We start from the raw sequence: 17,710 nt of genomic DNA on the forward strand, positions 1-17,710 counted from the left end.
ATTCAGATGAATGTAGATGATATCTGATGCAGGCAGGAGGTCCTGAAGGACAAGCTGATGTTACGTCCAGGAGAGAAAGTGAAATTGGGATCCTGAACTGAAAGCCCTGCTGTAAACTGAACACGTTTCCAGTAAAGCCTGACCGCTTCCTATTCACAAACTGCAAGAATACTTCACTGTGGACGTCATCCTTTATCATTATAAAAGGGGTTTTCCCAACTCCGGAATTTAAAGTGGCTGGGTCCAGCAGTGGGGTGTAGAAGTAGAACTGTTCATTTGATAAAGACGTGCATCTTCTGAGATTAGATGCTGTGGTTGTAAGCAGTCTCTGGTTTCTCCCGTTCATACAGGGCATTTGAAATAATCCTCTCTTCTTTCCCTAGGTCACCAGTAGCCGTGAAGATGTTGTCCAGATTGTTTCGCATGCATGGCCAGTTTGTGGCTTCCCATCCCTGGGAGGTCATCGTGGGTACGGTGACCATCACCATCTGCATGATGTCCATGAACATGTTCACAGGGAATGATAAGATCTGCGGCTGGAACTATGAGTGCCCCAAGTTTGATGAAGTAAGTTCTGGTACTTTGCCATATAAAGTCTTACTTTACATTACTGTAGGTCTCTAGAAATCCTAGCAGAAGCCATCTAAAAATTGGCTAGATCCCCATTCATGTGTGTGGAAGTTATTATAGAGTAATTTGGCATCCCTGCATTATTCTCTGTACTTAGTTTTATATAGGTATGACATGGACATTGGTATTTTCTGCTATTATAGTGTGAATCCAGCCTCCAGATAATGCTTTATATGCATTTCTGTAAAATACACTCATGGGCATGTAACGCTTTTGTGTGAGATGTCAGACAGGATGATATCAGGTGATAGAATCCTTTGTGAGGAAGAGATAGTGTAAAAGGCTTTGGGGGCATTTATATTACAGCATTTTACTCATTTGGGGCTAAAAATCATTTTCTCAGTTGGTGTTTAAGCTAAATTCTTATCGAACCGATACCAGTTTAGCACTAGTTAGTGTTTATGAGCTGCAAGGGCTACAGATCAGACCCTCAGAGCAGTTCTCTGATGGAGTCAAAGTGAAGCAGGGAGCCTGTACTGAAACAGAAAAATGTAGAAGGGAAACAGAAAATTTCTAATTTTGTAAAAAAAAAAAAAAAAAGAAGTTAAAAAATTGTTGTTTATTAGCCCCAAATTATTACATTGCAATAATAATAATGCTCCCAAAAGTGTCCACAACCTTTGGTGCTAGTACTTTAATATGGAGGTGCATATTATGTATTATTTCTTCTACGGTGTGTATTTATTTAGCATGACTTGCCTGTGGCCTCTTCACATGTTTTTTTTTTTCCCCACTTTTTTTCCAGGATGTACTAAGCAGCGACATCATCATCTTAACCATCACGCGGTGCATTGCCATCCTCTACATCTACTTCCAGTTTCAGAATCTCAGGCAGCTTGGATCTAAATACATTTTAGGTGAGTATATGTGTCCTTTGAGCTCCATAATCCAGTGTGATTGATCTGCTTCTGTCATTGACATTTAATCACGTTTCAGGTATTGCTGGCCTCTTCACCATCTTTTCAAGCTTTGTCTTCAGCACAGTGGTCATTCATTTCCTGGATAAAGAACTGACAGGCTTGAAGTAAGTATAGCACCCAGGTCACTATTGGTCCATTTTATCTTTTTGCCATCTATATGTATATGTAACTTTTTTCTTTTTTGTCTTCTGCAGTGAGGCTCTTCCTTTTTTCCTGCTGCTTATTGACCTCTCAAAGGCCAGTGCATTAGCTAAATTTGCCCTTAGCTCCAACTCACAGGTGAGCACCTAAATCATGCCAGTAAGCAAACGTTTGGGTTCACTATATGTAAATCACGCTTGTAAATTTACCTGATAAAAAATTCCTTTTCCAGGTCGACGTTCGAGATAACATTGCTCGTGGCATGGCCATCCTGGGGCCTACATTCACCCTGGATGCGCTTGTTGAATGTCTAGTGATTGGAGTGGGAACAATGTCAGGTTAGTAGCAGAATAATACACACAACATCTTCCTTTAGCATCGTCTTGCCTGAGAAGCGTCACCTGGTGGGGAGAGTGGGGGGATTGATTCTCCAACATATACTTTCGACAGATGCCACTGTATAGGCATGCAGTGGCATTTGTCACCTGTGGGCCCCCATGTGACAGGTGCATGCCATGCAGTGTATGATTTTATCTTTTTTACTGGCAGCCTCTGTATGTGCTATTCTTACAACGTTAAAAATTAAGTATACCCGACTAACGGAGGCCAAACAGATGCTCTTTTGGCTTCGTTGGGTAAGAGGGAGGGCCTGTAGATACATTAGACACACATGTACACTGTGACAGCAGCCTTAGAGTTTTCTTACATCCAGTTATAAGTTAGTCTTGGCTTAACAGTCTCATAATGTATCAAGGAATTTCTCAGAGTACATAGGGTCGGTGCACATATAGAATTGTTCTAGGTTTACAATTCACATGCAATTAAAGCAACGGCAGCCGAACATATGATGGCTTGTGGCAACTGATGTCTTCACACTGTTACCCATTATCCATTTTCTAACGAGTCTATGAACACAGGTGTGATATCTGCATTAAAGGGGCTCAATTACATTAAAGGATTCTAGAGCTTACATTTTATTCAGTCTTCATATCTTCGTTGTGATTATGTTTACATTGTTCATCCTGTTATTACCTGTAATTTACATGTGAAATTATCCTCATTATGCAGGCGTTCGCCAGTTGGAGATAATGTGCTGTTTTGGCTGCATGTCCATCCTAGCAAACTATATTGCCTTCATGACGTTTTTCCCAGCCTGCGTGTCATTGGTGCTGGAGGTGAGTGTTTTAAAGCTGTAGTCCCTCATCTTATGCTGGATTTACATGGCCCGATAATCTCCCAGTCTAAAGGGGCCACTAATCACCCAGCGAACAAGCGAAATGCTCGTTCTTCAGGTGAAACGGTCGTTCACGCGGACAAGCTAAACTATTATTTCTGTGCAGCAGATTGCGTAGACTAGACAGAAACAAAGCGGCTGTATGAGGACGAGCGATGGCAATAGACGTCACTCGTCCTCCTGCTCAGGTTATCACTGTATGTAAATGCAGCGCTTCACCTTCGCTGAACAGCCGCCCATTGTCGAGAAGGAACCCCTCCTTCCCAAAATATCATCTGCTTGTCGGCGCAGTGTAAACGCACCTTAACAACAGCTAATAATCACGCATGATAGTTGTCCTAGTTTATTCTGTAACCTGGAGGTATACGTATCGTAGATGAAGAACTTTCTTTCATCTTTTAACAGCTTTCCAGGGAAAGCAGGGAGGGGCGTCCAATCTGGCAGCTTACTCAGTTTGGAAATGTGTTGGAAGAGGAGGAAGACAACAAGCCAAACCCTGTCACACAGAGAGTGAAGATGATCATGGTGAGTGTCGCTCCTCTTCAGCGGCATCCATTTTTGGGAATGGATTTTGGCTTTGACTTGTGTTGATGATCATGGTCATTTTTTCAGTATTTTTTTTTATCAAAGCAATTTGGTTAAAATGTAAAAAAATTCTGCTACAATTCAGTCCCTAGGTCTGGTCCTTGTTCATGCTCACAGTCGGTGGATAAGTGAACCGTTCCCTCAGAACAGCACTGCCATTTCAGATCACAAGATTACCATTGACTATTCAATGCCAAAAAGGATTGAGCCTAACATGCCTCTCTGGCAATTCTATCTGTCTAGGTGAGTGCAGTATTTTTATTATTATTATTATTTTTAATTCGTCACACATGTAAAAATTATGCATTTTATGAAATTGTCCACCAAAGTTAACAAGAATCAGCTTTTTTTAAGCCTAAACATCTGACAGTGCTTTATCTGTATTCCACAGGATGATCACCATGGACATCGAACAGGTCATAACACTGGGTCTTGCGCTTCTTCTGGCAGTCAAGTATATATTTTTTGAGCAGACCAAGTCTACCCTGTCCTTGAAGAACCCTATCACCTCTCCAGTCACTGTGCAGAAGAAGCAGGTGGAGCATTGCTGCAGAATGGAATCGGTGCCAGAAACAACCCCAAAAGAACGTAAAGTAGAAGACGTTTCATCAAAGGAAGAGAAAGGTATACCTACAACCATGATTACAAACTTGTTTTCTTGTTTCTAATCTAAAATGCTTTTGAGTTGCTTATTATTTTTAATTCACAAAATTCTGTCTGCATTCTCAGAAGTGGTCATAAAGCCGTTGCCACTTGAAAATTCACCCAAAGCTAACTTTATGCTGGATGACTCCTCATCGTCAGCTGATTCAAGTGAAGAGGAGAAGGAAGGAAACTTTGATATACAAACAGAGCCTCGACCCATTGATGAATGTCTTCGTATCCTGAAAAACCCAGAGGTAAGAGGGCAGAGAGTAATTGCATGAGAAAAAAACAACATTGCTGATCTAAAACTAATTGCGTTCATTTTACATGTACCGCTAAATGGTGTGTGTGTGTATATATATATAATCTTAAAGATGTATGAGTCTCTCAATAACCCGCCCCCGCTTCAGGGCTAGAACCGCAGTGGTATAAAAGAGAAATGTTGATGTAATGTATAGTGGACGTGTCTGACTTGAACAAGATCTCAGCTCCAGGATAATCACTTTTTATAATCCCTCTTAATATTTGCTTACTAATGAAGAGGTGCAAGCATGAACATCTCTCTGCAGATGGGATCAGTAGAGAAAAAGCTTCACACACACGCACTTAGGCCTTATGCACACGACCGTTTTTTTGGGTCCATATCCGAGCCGCAGTTTTTGCGGCTCGGGTGCGGACCCATTCACTTCAATGGGGCCGCAAAAGATGCGGACAGCATCCATTGCTCCGTTCCGAGGCCCCGAAAAAAAAAATAGCATGTCCTATTCTTGTCCGTTTTGCGGACAAGAATAGGCATGTCTACAATGGGATTCAGTTTTTTTTGCGGATCTGCGGTTTGCGGACCGCAAAAAACAGCACGGTCGTGTGCATGAGGCCTTAGTCAGAGGAGATTAGTGACACAATACATTTAAAAAGGAGAGATGTAACTTTGTATTTTGCAGTTTCCTTAAATGAATCACTAACCAGATTTCTCCCTCTGTTCTCTGTAGCAAGGCGTCCAGTACTTGAGCGATGCGGAAGTGATGAAGCTGGTGAATGCTAAACACATCCCATCCTATAAGCTGGAGTCCATGATGGAGTCACCGGAGAGAGGAGTTGCTATTCGCAGGCAAATGCTGGCTCCCAAGCTTCCTCAGTCATCGGCCCTGTTGAACTTGCCTTACAAAAACTACAATTACTCCTTGGTAAGTCGATATTTTTACATCTGTGTCTGGTTCTTTTTTATAGGTCATACATTTATTTTGCTAGTATTTACATGCTATAGTTCATGTGTTAATACTAAGCCTGCATTATTTTGTTTTCCAGGTAATGGGTGCATGCTGTGAGAATGTAATTGGGTATATGCCAATCCCTGTCGGTGTGGCAGGTCCTCTCCTCCTGAATAATAAGGAATTTCAGGTTCCTATGGCTACAACAGAAGGTTGCCTTGTGGCTAGCACCAACCGAGGCTGCAGAGCCATATTGGTGAGATTTATTCACAGAACCTTCTTTAGAAAGTCATTTGCAATTTGGAGCCAGTAAGTGGCAAATACTGAGCTTCTATTGTCCTATTTTCATAGCTGGGTGGAGGTGCCCACAGCCGTATCCTTGCTGATGGCATGACTCGTGGACCAGTTGTCAGGTTGCCTTCTGCATGCGATGCTGCTGAAGTGAAGAACTGGCTTGACAGTCCTGAGGGTTTTAAAGTTATAAAAGATACCTTTGATAGCACAAGCAGGTAAGTGGAAACGTAGTCCATATTTCATGCGCGCACATTTTACCAAATCGAGTAAAAGTAAGCATTAGTCTCCTAATTATCTACAGTAATATATGTGTAGTACTGCAGATACGGAGTCCAGATCACTATTCATTTTTTTCCTATTGTCCCCCCCCCCCCCCCACCCCGCTGCTGTCAGCACCAATAGCAGCAGTAAAATACATTGTCAGGACTGCTGTGCATGCGCATGAGTCCTCTCCATTATGTTAGAACAGCACACTAGTCCGGACTGTGTATTTGAGTGCTGACCCTGGGGGATGGGGGGGCAGTGAGAAAAAAATAAAAAATGGTGATCTGGAGTCTTTTTCTGAAGTACTATGCACTTACTAATCTATCTAAGGGCTCGTTCACGCGAACGTTTTTTGCGTTCCATATACGGGCCGTTTATTGCGTTCCGTATACAGAACCATTCATTTCAATGGGTCCCAAAAAAAAGTAATGTACTCCTTGAGCATTCCATTTCCGTATGTCCGCATTTCTGTTCTGCTACATTTTGAGTCTTGTCCTATTATTGTCCGCAAATCAAGTTCCGTGGCTCCATTCAAGTCAATAGGTCCGCAAAAAAAAAGGAACACATACAGAAATTCATCTGTATGTCTTCCGTATCCTTTCCGTTTTAGCGGAACCATCTATTGAAAATTTTATTCCCAGCCCAATTTTTTCGATGTAATTACTGTATACTGTATATGCCATACGGAAAAACGGAACGGAAAAAGAAACACAACGGAAATGAAAAACGGAACAACCGATCGGTGAAAAACGGACCGCAAAACACTGAAATAGCCATACGGTCGTGTGAAAGAGGCCTAATAGTCCAAAATCAGGGTCACAGATTCCCTTTATTGCCAAGAGCTGGATTTAGCTGTCTTAGTCGGCCCCTTGTGTTATATATGTTTTTTAAACCCACTTCATTATTATGAACCATTATAACAAAATGTGGTTAAAATGCTGACAAAAATTCACTGCTTTTCTTGGTGTCTCTTTTCTGCTAGGTTTGCTCGTCTTGGGAGACTGCAGACCAGCGTCGCTGGACGAAATCTTTATATTCGCTTCCAGTCCAAAACCGGAGATGCTATGGGGATGAACATGATATCAAAGGCATGTAACTAACACACGCTGCTTCTGGAATTGTGACACTTCTTGTTTGCTGAGTGTAATGAAGATTTTGATGTAATCGGTACAGGGCACTGAGAAGGCTCTTTCCAGATTACAAGAAGAATTTCCTGAGCTCCATGTCCTTGCTGTTAGCGGGAACTACTGTACGGACAAGAAGCCAGCTGCAATCAACTGGATAGAGGGCAGAGGAAAATCTGTTGTTTGTGAAGCTACTATACCAGCAAATGTGGTGCGAGAGGTAAAAATCAATTTCATCCCATTCCAAAACTAGGGGATGACGACAAAGTAGTGTCATTGCTCATTTTGGAGCATTCATTTGTTTTAGTTTTTTAGCTTTTTTCTGGGAGGTTTTGAGTATTTGTCCAAGATTTGAAAGAAGATCTTGAATGTATCTGAGCTGCAATACCAGACATTCACCATGCATAAGAGTGGCGCTGTTTCTGGGGAAATGTGGACCCTTTCTTCTAATCTTGTACAAATTCTCTAATGTCTCATGGTTTTGGTGTCTGACATTAAATTGTGTTTTTATCTGCAGCTACTGAAGACATCTACAGCCGCCTTGGTTGAACTGAACATCAACAAGAACTTGATTGGCTCTGCAATGGCTGGCAGTATCGGAGGCTACAATGCACAAGCGGCCAATATTGTGACTGCAATTTACATTGCCTGCGGACAGGTCAGTTGTTGGAAATATACAGAAATAAAATCTTACTGTGTTATTTCTACATTATAACAGCATTTTCAATCTTGTTTTGCAGGATGCCGCTCAAAATGTTGGAAGCTCAAACTGCATCACCCTGATGGAGGCCACAGGTCCCACAAATGAGGACTTGTACATCAGCTGCACAATGCCTTCTATAGAGATCGGAACTGTGGGCGGAGGGACCACCCTGGCCCCACAACAGGCTTGCCTACAAGTACGCACATTCATTTTTTGAATTCATTTTACAACATTTTGTTCAACTACCGGCAGATCTCCACTTTTAACAATTACGTGATTTTTTATATCGGTATACTTCTAAGGCCTCATGCACACGACCGTTGTTTCATTCCGTGTCCGTTGTTCCGTCTTTCGTGATTTTCTGCGGACCTATTGACTTTCAATGGGTCCGTTGAAAACTCGGCTAATACACCATTTGTCATCCGCGTCCGTGATCCGTGGTTCCAGTCCATCAAAAAAATATAATCTGTCTTATTTTTCCCATTGAAAACTTGACTTGAATGGGTCCGTGAAAAAACACGGAGGCACACAAGATTGTCACACGCGTCCGCGTGTCCGTTTTTTTCCTATCATTTGCATGGCAAACTTGACTTGCCTTTTTTTTTTACTTTCATTCATGTCTGGTGATCCTCCAAAAATAAAGGAAGACACACGGAAACAAAAACGGAAACGGATCACGGAACAACGGAACCCCATTTTGCGGAACGGAACGCAACAACGGTCGTGTGCATGAGGCCTAATACTAATTCCTCATTCTCCTGGAAGTTCCCACCCTTCCTTTCTGTTGCTGCAGACTTAATATAGTATTACCTGGCTGCATTTAGATGAATGTCCATCCTTATAATGCATGGCTCATTGCAGCAGTTTCCGGGCAGAGGACCTTCCTCTCATCATATTCACTAACACGGCTTAAGAAAAAGGGATCATCCTGGTGCGACAATCCGTATAATGATTGACCCCTGACTGAAGCATGCAGCATTTTTCACATCCCCCAACCATTTGCATTTTTATGCAACTATTGTCTTTAAAATACACCTGTAAGTGTGCATTAGACCAGATTACGAACGGATCTTCCCATGTAAAGCAGCTGTAGATAACCCATTGAACTTAACATCAGTTTCAATCATTGTTTCTGGGCAGCAGATCAGGCAGCGCTTCACCTCCACTGACAGGCGGGCAGTTCTCTGCTTGTTGGCGCAGTGTAAATGCACCTTTAAGATCGGGCCCTGACCTCACGATGTGATCTGGTGGTGGTGTTTTTATAGAACAGCTTAAATCGTACTATATTCATAAACTCTTCCTTATTCTATTTTTATGTACAGATGCTAGGAGTCCAAGGAGCGAGCTCTGAATACCCTGGCAAAAATGCCTGTCAGCTTGCACAGATTGTCTGTGGCACAGTATTGGCAGGAGAGCTTTCCCTTATGGCTGCCTTGGCAGCTGGACATCTAGTCAAGAGCCACATGGTCCACAACAGGTAATACTGCATAGAATGTTCATTTCTTTTGTATAAAATTTTGACGATAAAATATAAATGAACTAGATAAATGCTCCCTAACCTGTACTAAAAGTACTTTGGTTTCCTGTCACAACCAGACAGCTGAGAAGCTCTGACAGAGGCCTTTCAGAACCTCCTCCTTGAATTTCTGTGTTGTGGTATTCAGCTCCTCCTCTCGTCAGCCTCTCTCAGCTGTCATGTCTTAATTGCTTCCCTTTAAATGCCTCCCCAGAATGCTTTTCTGGGCGGCTTATATTTCTTCCTGGAGTGTGTGTGCACGCTGATCTGTCCTCCTGTTTGCTTCAAAGCTAAGTGTACTTTTATATGTTAATATCTGTTTGCTGGATCCCAGATGACCCTGACTCCCTCCGTGTCTTGTGTAGGGAGCCGGTGGTCGTGTCCCCTCACTATAGTAGGGTGCTCAGGGCTTTATAGTCAAGGTTCGTGGATATGCAAACCTCCACCATTAGGATCTTTGCATAGGCTGAGCAGCCAGGGAAAGTGCCAGGTCTTCTGCAGGGGTCTCCCTTGGTTCCTTAGTTTTTGGATCCAGCGAGTCGTTTATACATGTTGCTTTGCCTTGTTACCTGTACACATTCCGTGACATTATAAGCCGCCAAAACCGTCTTAAGCATGGATCCAGTTTCACTTTTGGCTGAACGCTTCCAGGGTCTTTCATTGGAGGTAGCTGACCTCCGTAAGACTTTGTCTCAGCTTCAAGTGACCGGTTCAGCTTGCGTTCATGGAGCTTGTTCTGAGCCTAAGATCTCGCTCCCGGATACGTTCTCCGGGGGTAGTGAGAATTTTGTGCGTTTTAGAGAGGCTTGCAAACTCCATTTTCGCCTTCTTCCCCATTCTTCTGGTGATGAGGAACGGAGGGTGGGGATCATTATATCGCTGCTCAGGGGTAACGCTCAGTCCTGGGCCTTTTCGCTGCCGGAGGGGGCACGGCCCCTCCGTTCAGTGGATGAATTCTTTTTAGCCCTGGGTCAGATATATGATGATCCGGATCGTATTGCTCTGGCGGAGTCTAGACTACGTCTCCTATGCCAGGGTAAACAATCCGCAGAAATATACTGCTCAGAATTTCGGAGTTGGGCAGCTGATACTGGTTGGAATGATGCTGCACTCCGAAGTCAATTTTGCCATGGTCTTTCAGAGGGATTGAAAGATGCATTTGCCTTTCATGAAAGGCCTATTTCTTTGGACTCTGCTATGTCTCAGGCCGTTCGTATTGACAGGTGTCTTAGAGAGAGAGGAGAGATCTCTCTTTCCTGTCATACTCGGTCCCAGGACTGTGCAGCGGTCCCATTCTCTGCGCAGGGGTCTCAGTCGCTGTCAGCCCCTTCTGAGCAGGAGCCCATGCAGCTGGGGTTGATTGCTTCTGACAATAGAAGATTCAGCCCGCATGAGAGGGTTTGTTTTTGTTGTGGAGGTATTAATCATTTGGCAAATATTTGTCCCTCTAGGAGATTCAGGCAGTTCTCTGGGTATAATAAAGAAACAAAGAGGAAAAAATCTTTGAAAAAGGTTCCGTCTGTTACTATTGGCAGGATTGAGGCGGAAATTGAAGATTTTCCGTTTGCTTGTAGTTCCCGTTTTGTCCTGCCGGCTAGGGTGGCGCTAGAGAGCAAGAACATTTTTTGTGAGATTTTTGTGGATAGTGGAGCAGCGGTTAATCTCATTGATAATCACTTTGCGATAACTCATGGTTTCCAGGTGTGCGCTTTGAGAAAGGATATTCCTGTGTTTTCTATCGATTCCGCTCCACTTTCTCAGAAGTCATTAAAGGGCATAGTTCACAATATCCGTTTAATTGTGAGTGATGCTCATGTTGAGGATGTGTCATGTTTCGTCCTTAGCGGTTTGCCGACTCCTCTAGTGTTGGGGCTACCCTGGCTCACTAAACATAACCCCACCATTGATTGGCAAGCAAGGCAAATAAATGGTTGGAGTGACTTTTGCAGAGAGAATTGCCTCACGACATCTGTTTCTGAGGTTGCTACTAAGACTGTACCATCTTTTCTCTCTGAATTTTCGGATGTCTTCTCTGAGAGTGGAGTTCAGGATTTGCCCCCGCACAGGGAGTACGATTGCCCTATTAATCTCATCCCAGACGCCAAGCTGCCTAAATCTCGTTTATACAATCTTTCCCAACCTGAGAGGATCGCTATGCGTACTTATATCTCTGAGAGTCTGAGAAAGGGACACATACGACCCTCAAAGTCACCTGTTGCCGCTGGTTTTTTCTTTGTTAAGAAAAAAGATGGTTCTTTAAGACCTTGTCTGGATTTCAGGGAGCTGAACAATATCACAATTCGTGACCCTTATCCGCTTCCTCTGATCCCGGACCTGTTTAACCAGGTTGTTGGGGCTAAAGTCTTTTCCAAATTAGATTTAAGAGGGGCATACAACCTGGTCAGGGTCAGAGAGGGGGACGAATGGAAGACGGCCTTCAATACCCCTGAGGGCCATTTTGAGAATTTGGTTATGCCTTTTGGGTTGATGAATGCCCCAGCCGTTTTTCAGCATTTCGTGAACAGCATTTTTTATCATTTGATGGGAAAATTTGTATTGGTGTATTTGGATGACATTTTGATTTTTTTCTCCCGATTTCAAAACTCATAAGGAACATTTACGTCAGGTCTTGCTCATCCTGCGGGAGAATAAATTATATGCGAAACTGGAAAAATGTGTGTTTGCGGTTCCAGAAATTCAATTTCTGGGGTTTCTTCTCTCCGCTTCTGGTTTTCGCATGGACCCCGAGAAGGTCCGCGCTGTGCTTGAGTGGGAGCTTCCTGAGAATCAAAAGGCGCTGATGCGTTTTTTGGGCTTTGCCAATTATTACAGGAAGTTCATTTTGAATTATTCTTCTATTGTTAAACCACTCACTGATATGACCAGAAAGGGGGTAGATTTTTCTTCTTGGTCAGTAGAGGCGCGTAAGGCCTTTTCTGATATCAAGGAGAGTTTTGCTTCCGCTCCCATCTTGGTGCAACCTGATGTTTCATTACCCTTCATAGTTGAGGTTGATGCTTCTGAGGTGGGTGTGGGGGCGGTCTTGTCTCAGGGTTCCTCTCCTGCCAATTGGCGACCGTGTGCCTTTTTCTCAAGAAAACTCTCCTCCGCAGAGAGAAATTACGATGTGGGAGATAGGGAATTGTTGGCCATCAAGTTGGCTTTTGAGGAATGGCGCCATTGGCTAGAGGGGGCCAGACACCCTATTACCGTATTTACTGACCATAAAAATCTGGCCTACTTGGAGTCAGCCAAGCGTCTGAACCCGAGACAGGCCAGATGGTCGTTGTTCTTTTCTAGGTTTAATTTTGTTGTCACGTTCCGCCCTGGAGTTAAGAATGTGAAGGCAGATGCCCTGTCACGTTGTTTTCCGGGAGGCGGGAATTTTGAAGACCCGGGTCCCATTTTGGCTGAAGGTGTGGTGGTCTCTGCTCTTTTTCCTGAATTGGAGGCAGAGGTGCAGGCAGCCCAGTCAGAGGCTCCTGATCTTTGTCCTCCTGGGAGGTTGTTTGTGCCTCTCGCTTTAAGACACAAGATTTTTAAAGAACACCACGATACGGTCCTTGCTGGGCACCCGGGGGTAAGAGCCACACTGGATCTCATCGCTCGGAGATTCTGGTGGCCTGCGCTTCGTAAGTCGGTTGAGGGTTTTGTGGCAGCCTGCGAGACTTGCGCTCGTGCCAAGGTCCCTCATTCACGACCATCAGGTCCTCTCCTTCCCTTACCCATTCCTTCCCGTCCTTGGACACATCTGTCCATGGACTTTATCACGGACCTGCCTCGTTCCTCGGGGAAGACTGTGATTCTGGTGGTGGTGGACCGTTTTAGCAAAATGGTGCATTTCATCCCTTTTCCTGGTTTGCCCAATGCTAAGACGCTGGCGCAGGCATTTGTTGATCACATTGTCAAGTTGCACGGTATTCCTTCAGACATAGTCTCTGATAGGGGCACGCAGTTTGTTTCCAGATTCTGGAAGGCTTTCTGTTCTCGCTTGGGGGTTCGGTTGTCATTCTCTTCTGCTTTCCACCCGCAGTCGAATGGCCAGACAGAGCGCGTCAATCAGAATCTGGAGACATATCTGCGTTGTTTTGTGGCGGAGAATCAAGAGGATTGGTGTTCTTTTTTGTCCCTTGCTGAGTTTGCTTTAAATAACCGTCGTCAGGAGTCCTCTGATAAGTCACCATTTTTTGGTGCATATGGGTTTCATCCACAGTTTGGGACTTTCTCGGGAGAGGGGTCTTCTGGTTTACCTGATGAGGACAGATTCTCCTCGTCTTTGTCATCTATTTGGCAAAAGATTCAAGATAATCTAAAGAGCATGAGTGAGAGATATAAGCGTGTGGCTGATAAGAGACGTGTGCTTGGTCCGGACCTGAATGTTGGTGATCTGGTGTGGTTGTCTACCAAGAATATCAAATTGAAGGTTCCCTCCTGGAAGTTGGGTCCTAGGTTTATTGGGCCTTACAAAATCCTGTCTGTCATCAATCCTGTTGCATACCGTCTTGATCTTCCTCAGACTTGGAAGATCCATAATGTTTTTCATAAGTCCTTATTGAAACCTTATGTTCAACCCATTGTACCCTCGCCTTTGCCTCCCCCTCCGATTATGGTTGATGGGAATCTTGAATTTCAGGTCTCTAGGATTGTGGATTCTCGTCTTGTCCGCGGTTCTCTTCAGTACCTTGTTCAGTGGGAGGGGTATGGTCCTGAGGAGAGGATGTGGGTCCCAGTGACGGACATTAAGGCCTCTCGTCTCATCAGGGCATTCCATAGGTCCCATCCTGAGAAGGTGGGCTCTGAGTGTCCGGAGTCCACTCGTAGAGGGAGGGGTACTGTCACAACCAGACAGCTGAGAAGCTCTGACAGAGGCCTTTCAGAACCTCCTCCTTGAATTTCTGTGTTGTGGTATTCAGCTCCTCCTCTCGTCAGCCTCTCTCAGCTGTCATGTCTTAATTGCTTCCCTTTAAATGCCTCCCCAGAATGCTTTTCTGGGCGGCTTATATTTCTTCCTGGAGTGTGTGTGCACGCTGATCTGTCCTCCTGTTTGCTTCAAAGCTAAGTGTACTTTTATATGTTAATATCTGTTTGCTGGATCCCAGATGACCCTGACTCCCTCCCTGTCTTGTGTAGGGAGCCGGTGGTCGTGTCCCCTCACTATAGTAGGGTGCTCAGGGCTTTATAGTCAAGGTTCGTGGATATGCAAACCTCCACCATTAGGATCTTTGCATAGGCTGAGCAGCCAGGGAAAGTGCCAGGTCTTCTGCAGGGGTCTCCCTTGGTTCCTTAGTTTTTGGATCCAGCGAGTCGTTTATACATGTTGCTTTGCCTTGTTACCTGTACACATTCCGTGACATTTCCCCACTGTTGGTGTTAGGGCTGCAGTAAACGATTATTTTAGTAATCGAGTATTCTACCGATTATTTTTACAATTAATCAAGTACTCTAATAAGAAAATATGAATTAATAGACTGTTTTTCTTTATAAAAACTCTTCAGACCCCCTGCCAACACCCTTCGTTCCCCCCCTGTGCGATCAGCCCAAGTGCATCAGTTCCCCCAGTGCCATCAGCTCCCCCTCCAATGCCACCAGCTGCTCCCCCTTCCCACTGCCATCAGCTCCCCCCACTTCCACCAGCTGCTCCCCCTCCAATTCCACCAGCTGCTCCCCCTTCCCACTGCCATCAGCTCCCCCCACTTCCACCAGCTGCTCCCCCTCCAATTCCACCAGCTGCTCCCCCTCCCACTGCCATCAGTCCCCCCACTGCCATCAGCTCCCCCCACTGCCATCAGTTCTCTCACTCCCCCTCCTAGCCATCAATGCCCAGCCTCAGCGCCCGCGAACTAAAATCCCCTGGCGATGTGTGTGCGTTAGGATTCAAGGCAGTGTTGTGCGAGCAGGCGGGTAACCACGGAGCGTGAGTAATAGCAAGCTCTTCACTCACACTCTGTGGTCACATGGCACAAACAAATCATCGATTCGAGGATTTTTTTGTGTTGAGTTGATCGATTAATTCGAGTAATCGTTTCAGCCCTAGTTGGTGTAATCATTTTATGGATCACTATTTTGTGTTCTGTATTTTTATGTTCTGTCACACTGGAAAAATCTGAAATAGTGTTTGAACATTTTGAGACTTTTTTTTTCTAGAAAACTGCATTTGTGATACCACATCTGTAAGTGATATTTGTTATCTCTCGTGACATCGCACCCAGCACTCGTGTGACGGCACTGTACAGTGATCAGTGAGGGGAAGACTTTTACGATTGCAATACTGTCACTGGATTTAATATTTTTGAATTGATTACATGTGAGATCTCTGTTTATTGATAAATGCACTTTTTTTTTTTTTTTCCAAGGTCCAAAATTAACCTTCAAGACATGCCAGGCACATGCACGAAGAAAGCTGCATGATCCATTACCTCCTGCAGCAATTTCACTTGGATCTTAGATGGACCATAGCGGGAAATCTAAGGAAAAGAGCAGAATATTTTACGGAAACGTTCTATAGTGTAAAGGTGCTTTGTCACCAGTGGGAAAAGAAAGATGTGCAGGCAACATGAGAAGAAGACTTGAGGCAGCCTCACCCTGTGTTACATGAAGCTCTATGTGCCTCATGTCCGCTTTGTTAAGTATTAAAGGGTCCAGTTATCACTGTTGGCGATGTGTTTGCTGCTGAGGCAAAAGCCAAATCAATGGAGAGCTTGGATCTCATCTTGTTTGTTTTTTACACTGCTCACAATGAACCTTTCTTTAAAGGGGTATTCAGCGTGGTCATTTATAGCATATCCACACATCTGCCATACATTTCTGATAGATGTGGGTCCTGCCCTGTCTCCATGTCCTGACTGCTGTGGACAGAGAGGTGGCGGCACATCCTTGGCGCTCTGCAGTCTTTTTTATGCGAGTTCCAAGTACAGCCAAGCAAGTGTGTGGTGACATTTATTCTGTGCATATGCCATAAATGTCACAGATAAGAATACCTCATTAACTTTGAATGTTTCTTATTTATGTAATCAAAATGCTGTTTGTAATATACCTTTGTTTTAGTTGAAAAAAATAATAATTTATTTGTTATTGGTCTAGCTTCAGTTCCAGTTTTATGGGATTATGATGAGCCTGATTTCAGAAAGGAAGATGAAATGTACACAAAATTTCCCCCATCCCTGTAGGAAAGCATGCTGGCAGTAGAGAGGCACAGATCATGTAACGCTAGGTCTCTGATCTGTCTCCAGCTGTGGTGGCAGGGCATGCTGGGAGTTGTGATCCCACTTTAGCTGAAGTACATGGGTTGGAGAGCAATGATATACACTAATAAAAATACAACGGGTCCCTATGACTGCATGTACTTGCAAAGCCATTTTTCTTTACAATCGAAATAAGCACAGACGTTACTTCCAGCCATACATATGCTGTTCGACAGATCGTCAGCGGTGTTTAAGTTGTGAATTTTCTTATAAAAAATCTTTTACTACCCAGGCCTATTTTTTAATTCCTCCTAATTTGTTCCTGCAGGTGCTACTGAAAAAAATAAAACATACCCAAAATATAGAATTTCACCCACATGAGTACTGAATGTGACTTCTCTGGTATTGGCAGCCAACATTTTCTTGGTGGTCTGTCGCTACCTCAGTTAGAATAGTTGTGACCATCTCCTGCCATACCAGGTGCAATGTCGCAGCCTGTGTCATACTCCGATTCCAGATTTGGCCGTGGTATAAATGAGCACAGTTTTATACAGCTTTCTAAAAACTGTTAAGTTAATATTTAATTTTAATTTAATTTTGTACCTTTTTTTATTTATTTAATCATTTTTATTTTCCTGTTTGTACCTCATTACTTGTGTGTACAGTAGTTGGCATCTACATCAGAGGCATCTATTGGTTTTGTGGTGTATAAATGACCTGAAAACAATGTGTTGACTACTGTAGCCGGTGCCTGTGTCCTCTTCTCATGTTGGTGAAGAGGTGACATCTTTACGAATAAAGCATCTGTTTCCGTTTTAATAATCCTCTTGTATTTCTTGTATTGTCTTGGATCTTATCTTGCATTTCTTGGAACATGAACTGAAAGGTCAGAATTATCTTGTATATAAAATCGTAAGCTATCTTTAAGATACTGGAATAAATGTAACTATTTTTCTATGTTTTGTTGTTTGCTGTGGTGTCTTACTTTACCAATAGTGGTGTCTTAAAGAAAGGAATAAAGGATCTAATACACATCAGAAGCACAAAACATATGTAAAAGTTAGGACCATAAATTTCCTAATGAGGATTAGGGCTGTGGAGTCGGTAAGCCAAAGCTCTGACGCCTGCATTTTATCACACTCCGACTCCTTCATAAATGGCCAATAATTTAGTAATAATTTTACTGTAATAAAGTGGTAACATTGGGCTCTTTCTGACCAACATGTAAGTAATTGGGCTACTTAGAATTTAAAGGGGTATTCCAG

At 43.6% G+C, this 17,710-nt stretch overlaps 1 protein-coding gene across 1 annotated transcript; it reads left to right on the forward strand.

The window, feature by feature from the left end:
* The first annotated feature begins 247 nt into the window (after positions 1 to 247).
* LOC122935954 (3-hydroxy-3-methylglutaryl-coenzyme A reductase-like) lies at positions 248 to 17,386 on the forward strand. Its single transcript, XM_044291923.1, has 19 exons — positions 248 to 567; positions 1,376 to 1,487; positions 1,567 to 1,654; positions 1,745 to 1,829; positions 1,924 to 2,029; positions 2,760 to 2,866; positions 3,331 to 3,450; positions 3,596 to 3,753; positions 3,902 to 4,134; positions 4,240 to 4,409; positions 5,145 to 5,339; positions 5,461 to 5,619; positions 5,715 to 5,872; positions 6,904 to 7,009; positions 7,095 to 7,265; positions 7,563 to 7,703; positions 7,786 to 7,944; positions 9,071 to 9,225; positions 15,618 to 17,386. The coding sequence occupies exons 1-19, from the start codon at positions 403 to 405 to the stop codon at positions 15,670 to 15,672; spliced, it is 2,643 nt and encodes an 880-aa protein (XP_044147858.1). The 5' UTR covers positions 248 to 402; the 3' UTR covers positions 15,673 to 17,386.
* The last annotated feature ends 324 nt before the right edge of the window (positions 17,387 to 17,710 follow it).

The sequence above is a fragment of the Bufo gargarizans genome, chromosome 1 (genome assembly GCF_014858855.1).
Source record: "Bufo gargarizans isolate SCDJY-AF-19 chromosome 1, ASM1485885v1, whole genome shotgun sequence".
NCBI classification, from domain to species: domain Eukaryota; kingdom Metazoa; phylum Chordata; class Amphibia; order Anura; family Bufonidae; genus Bufo; species Bufo gargarizans.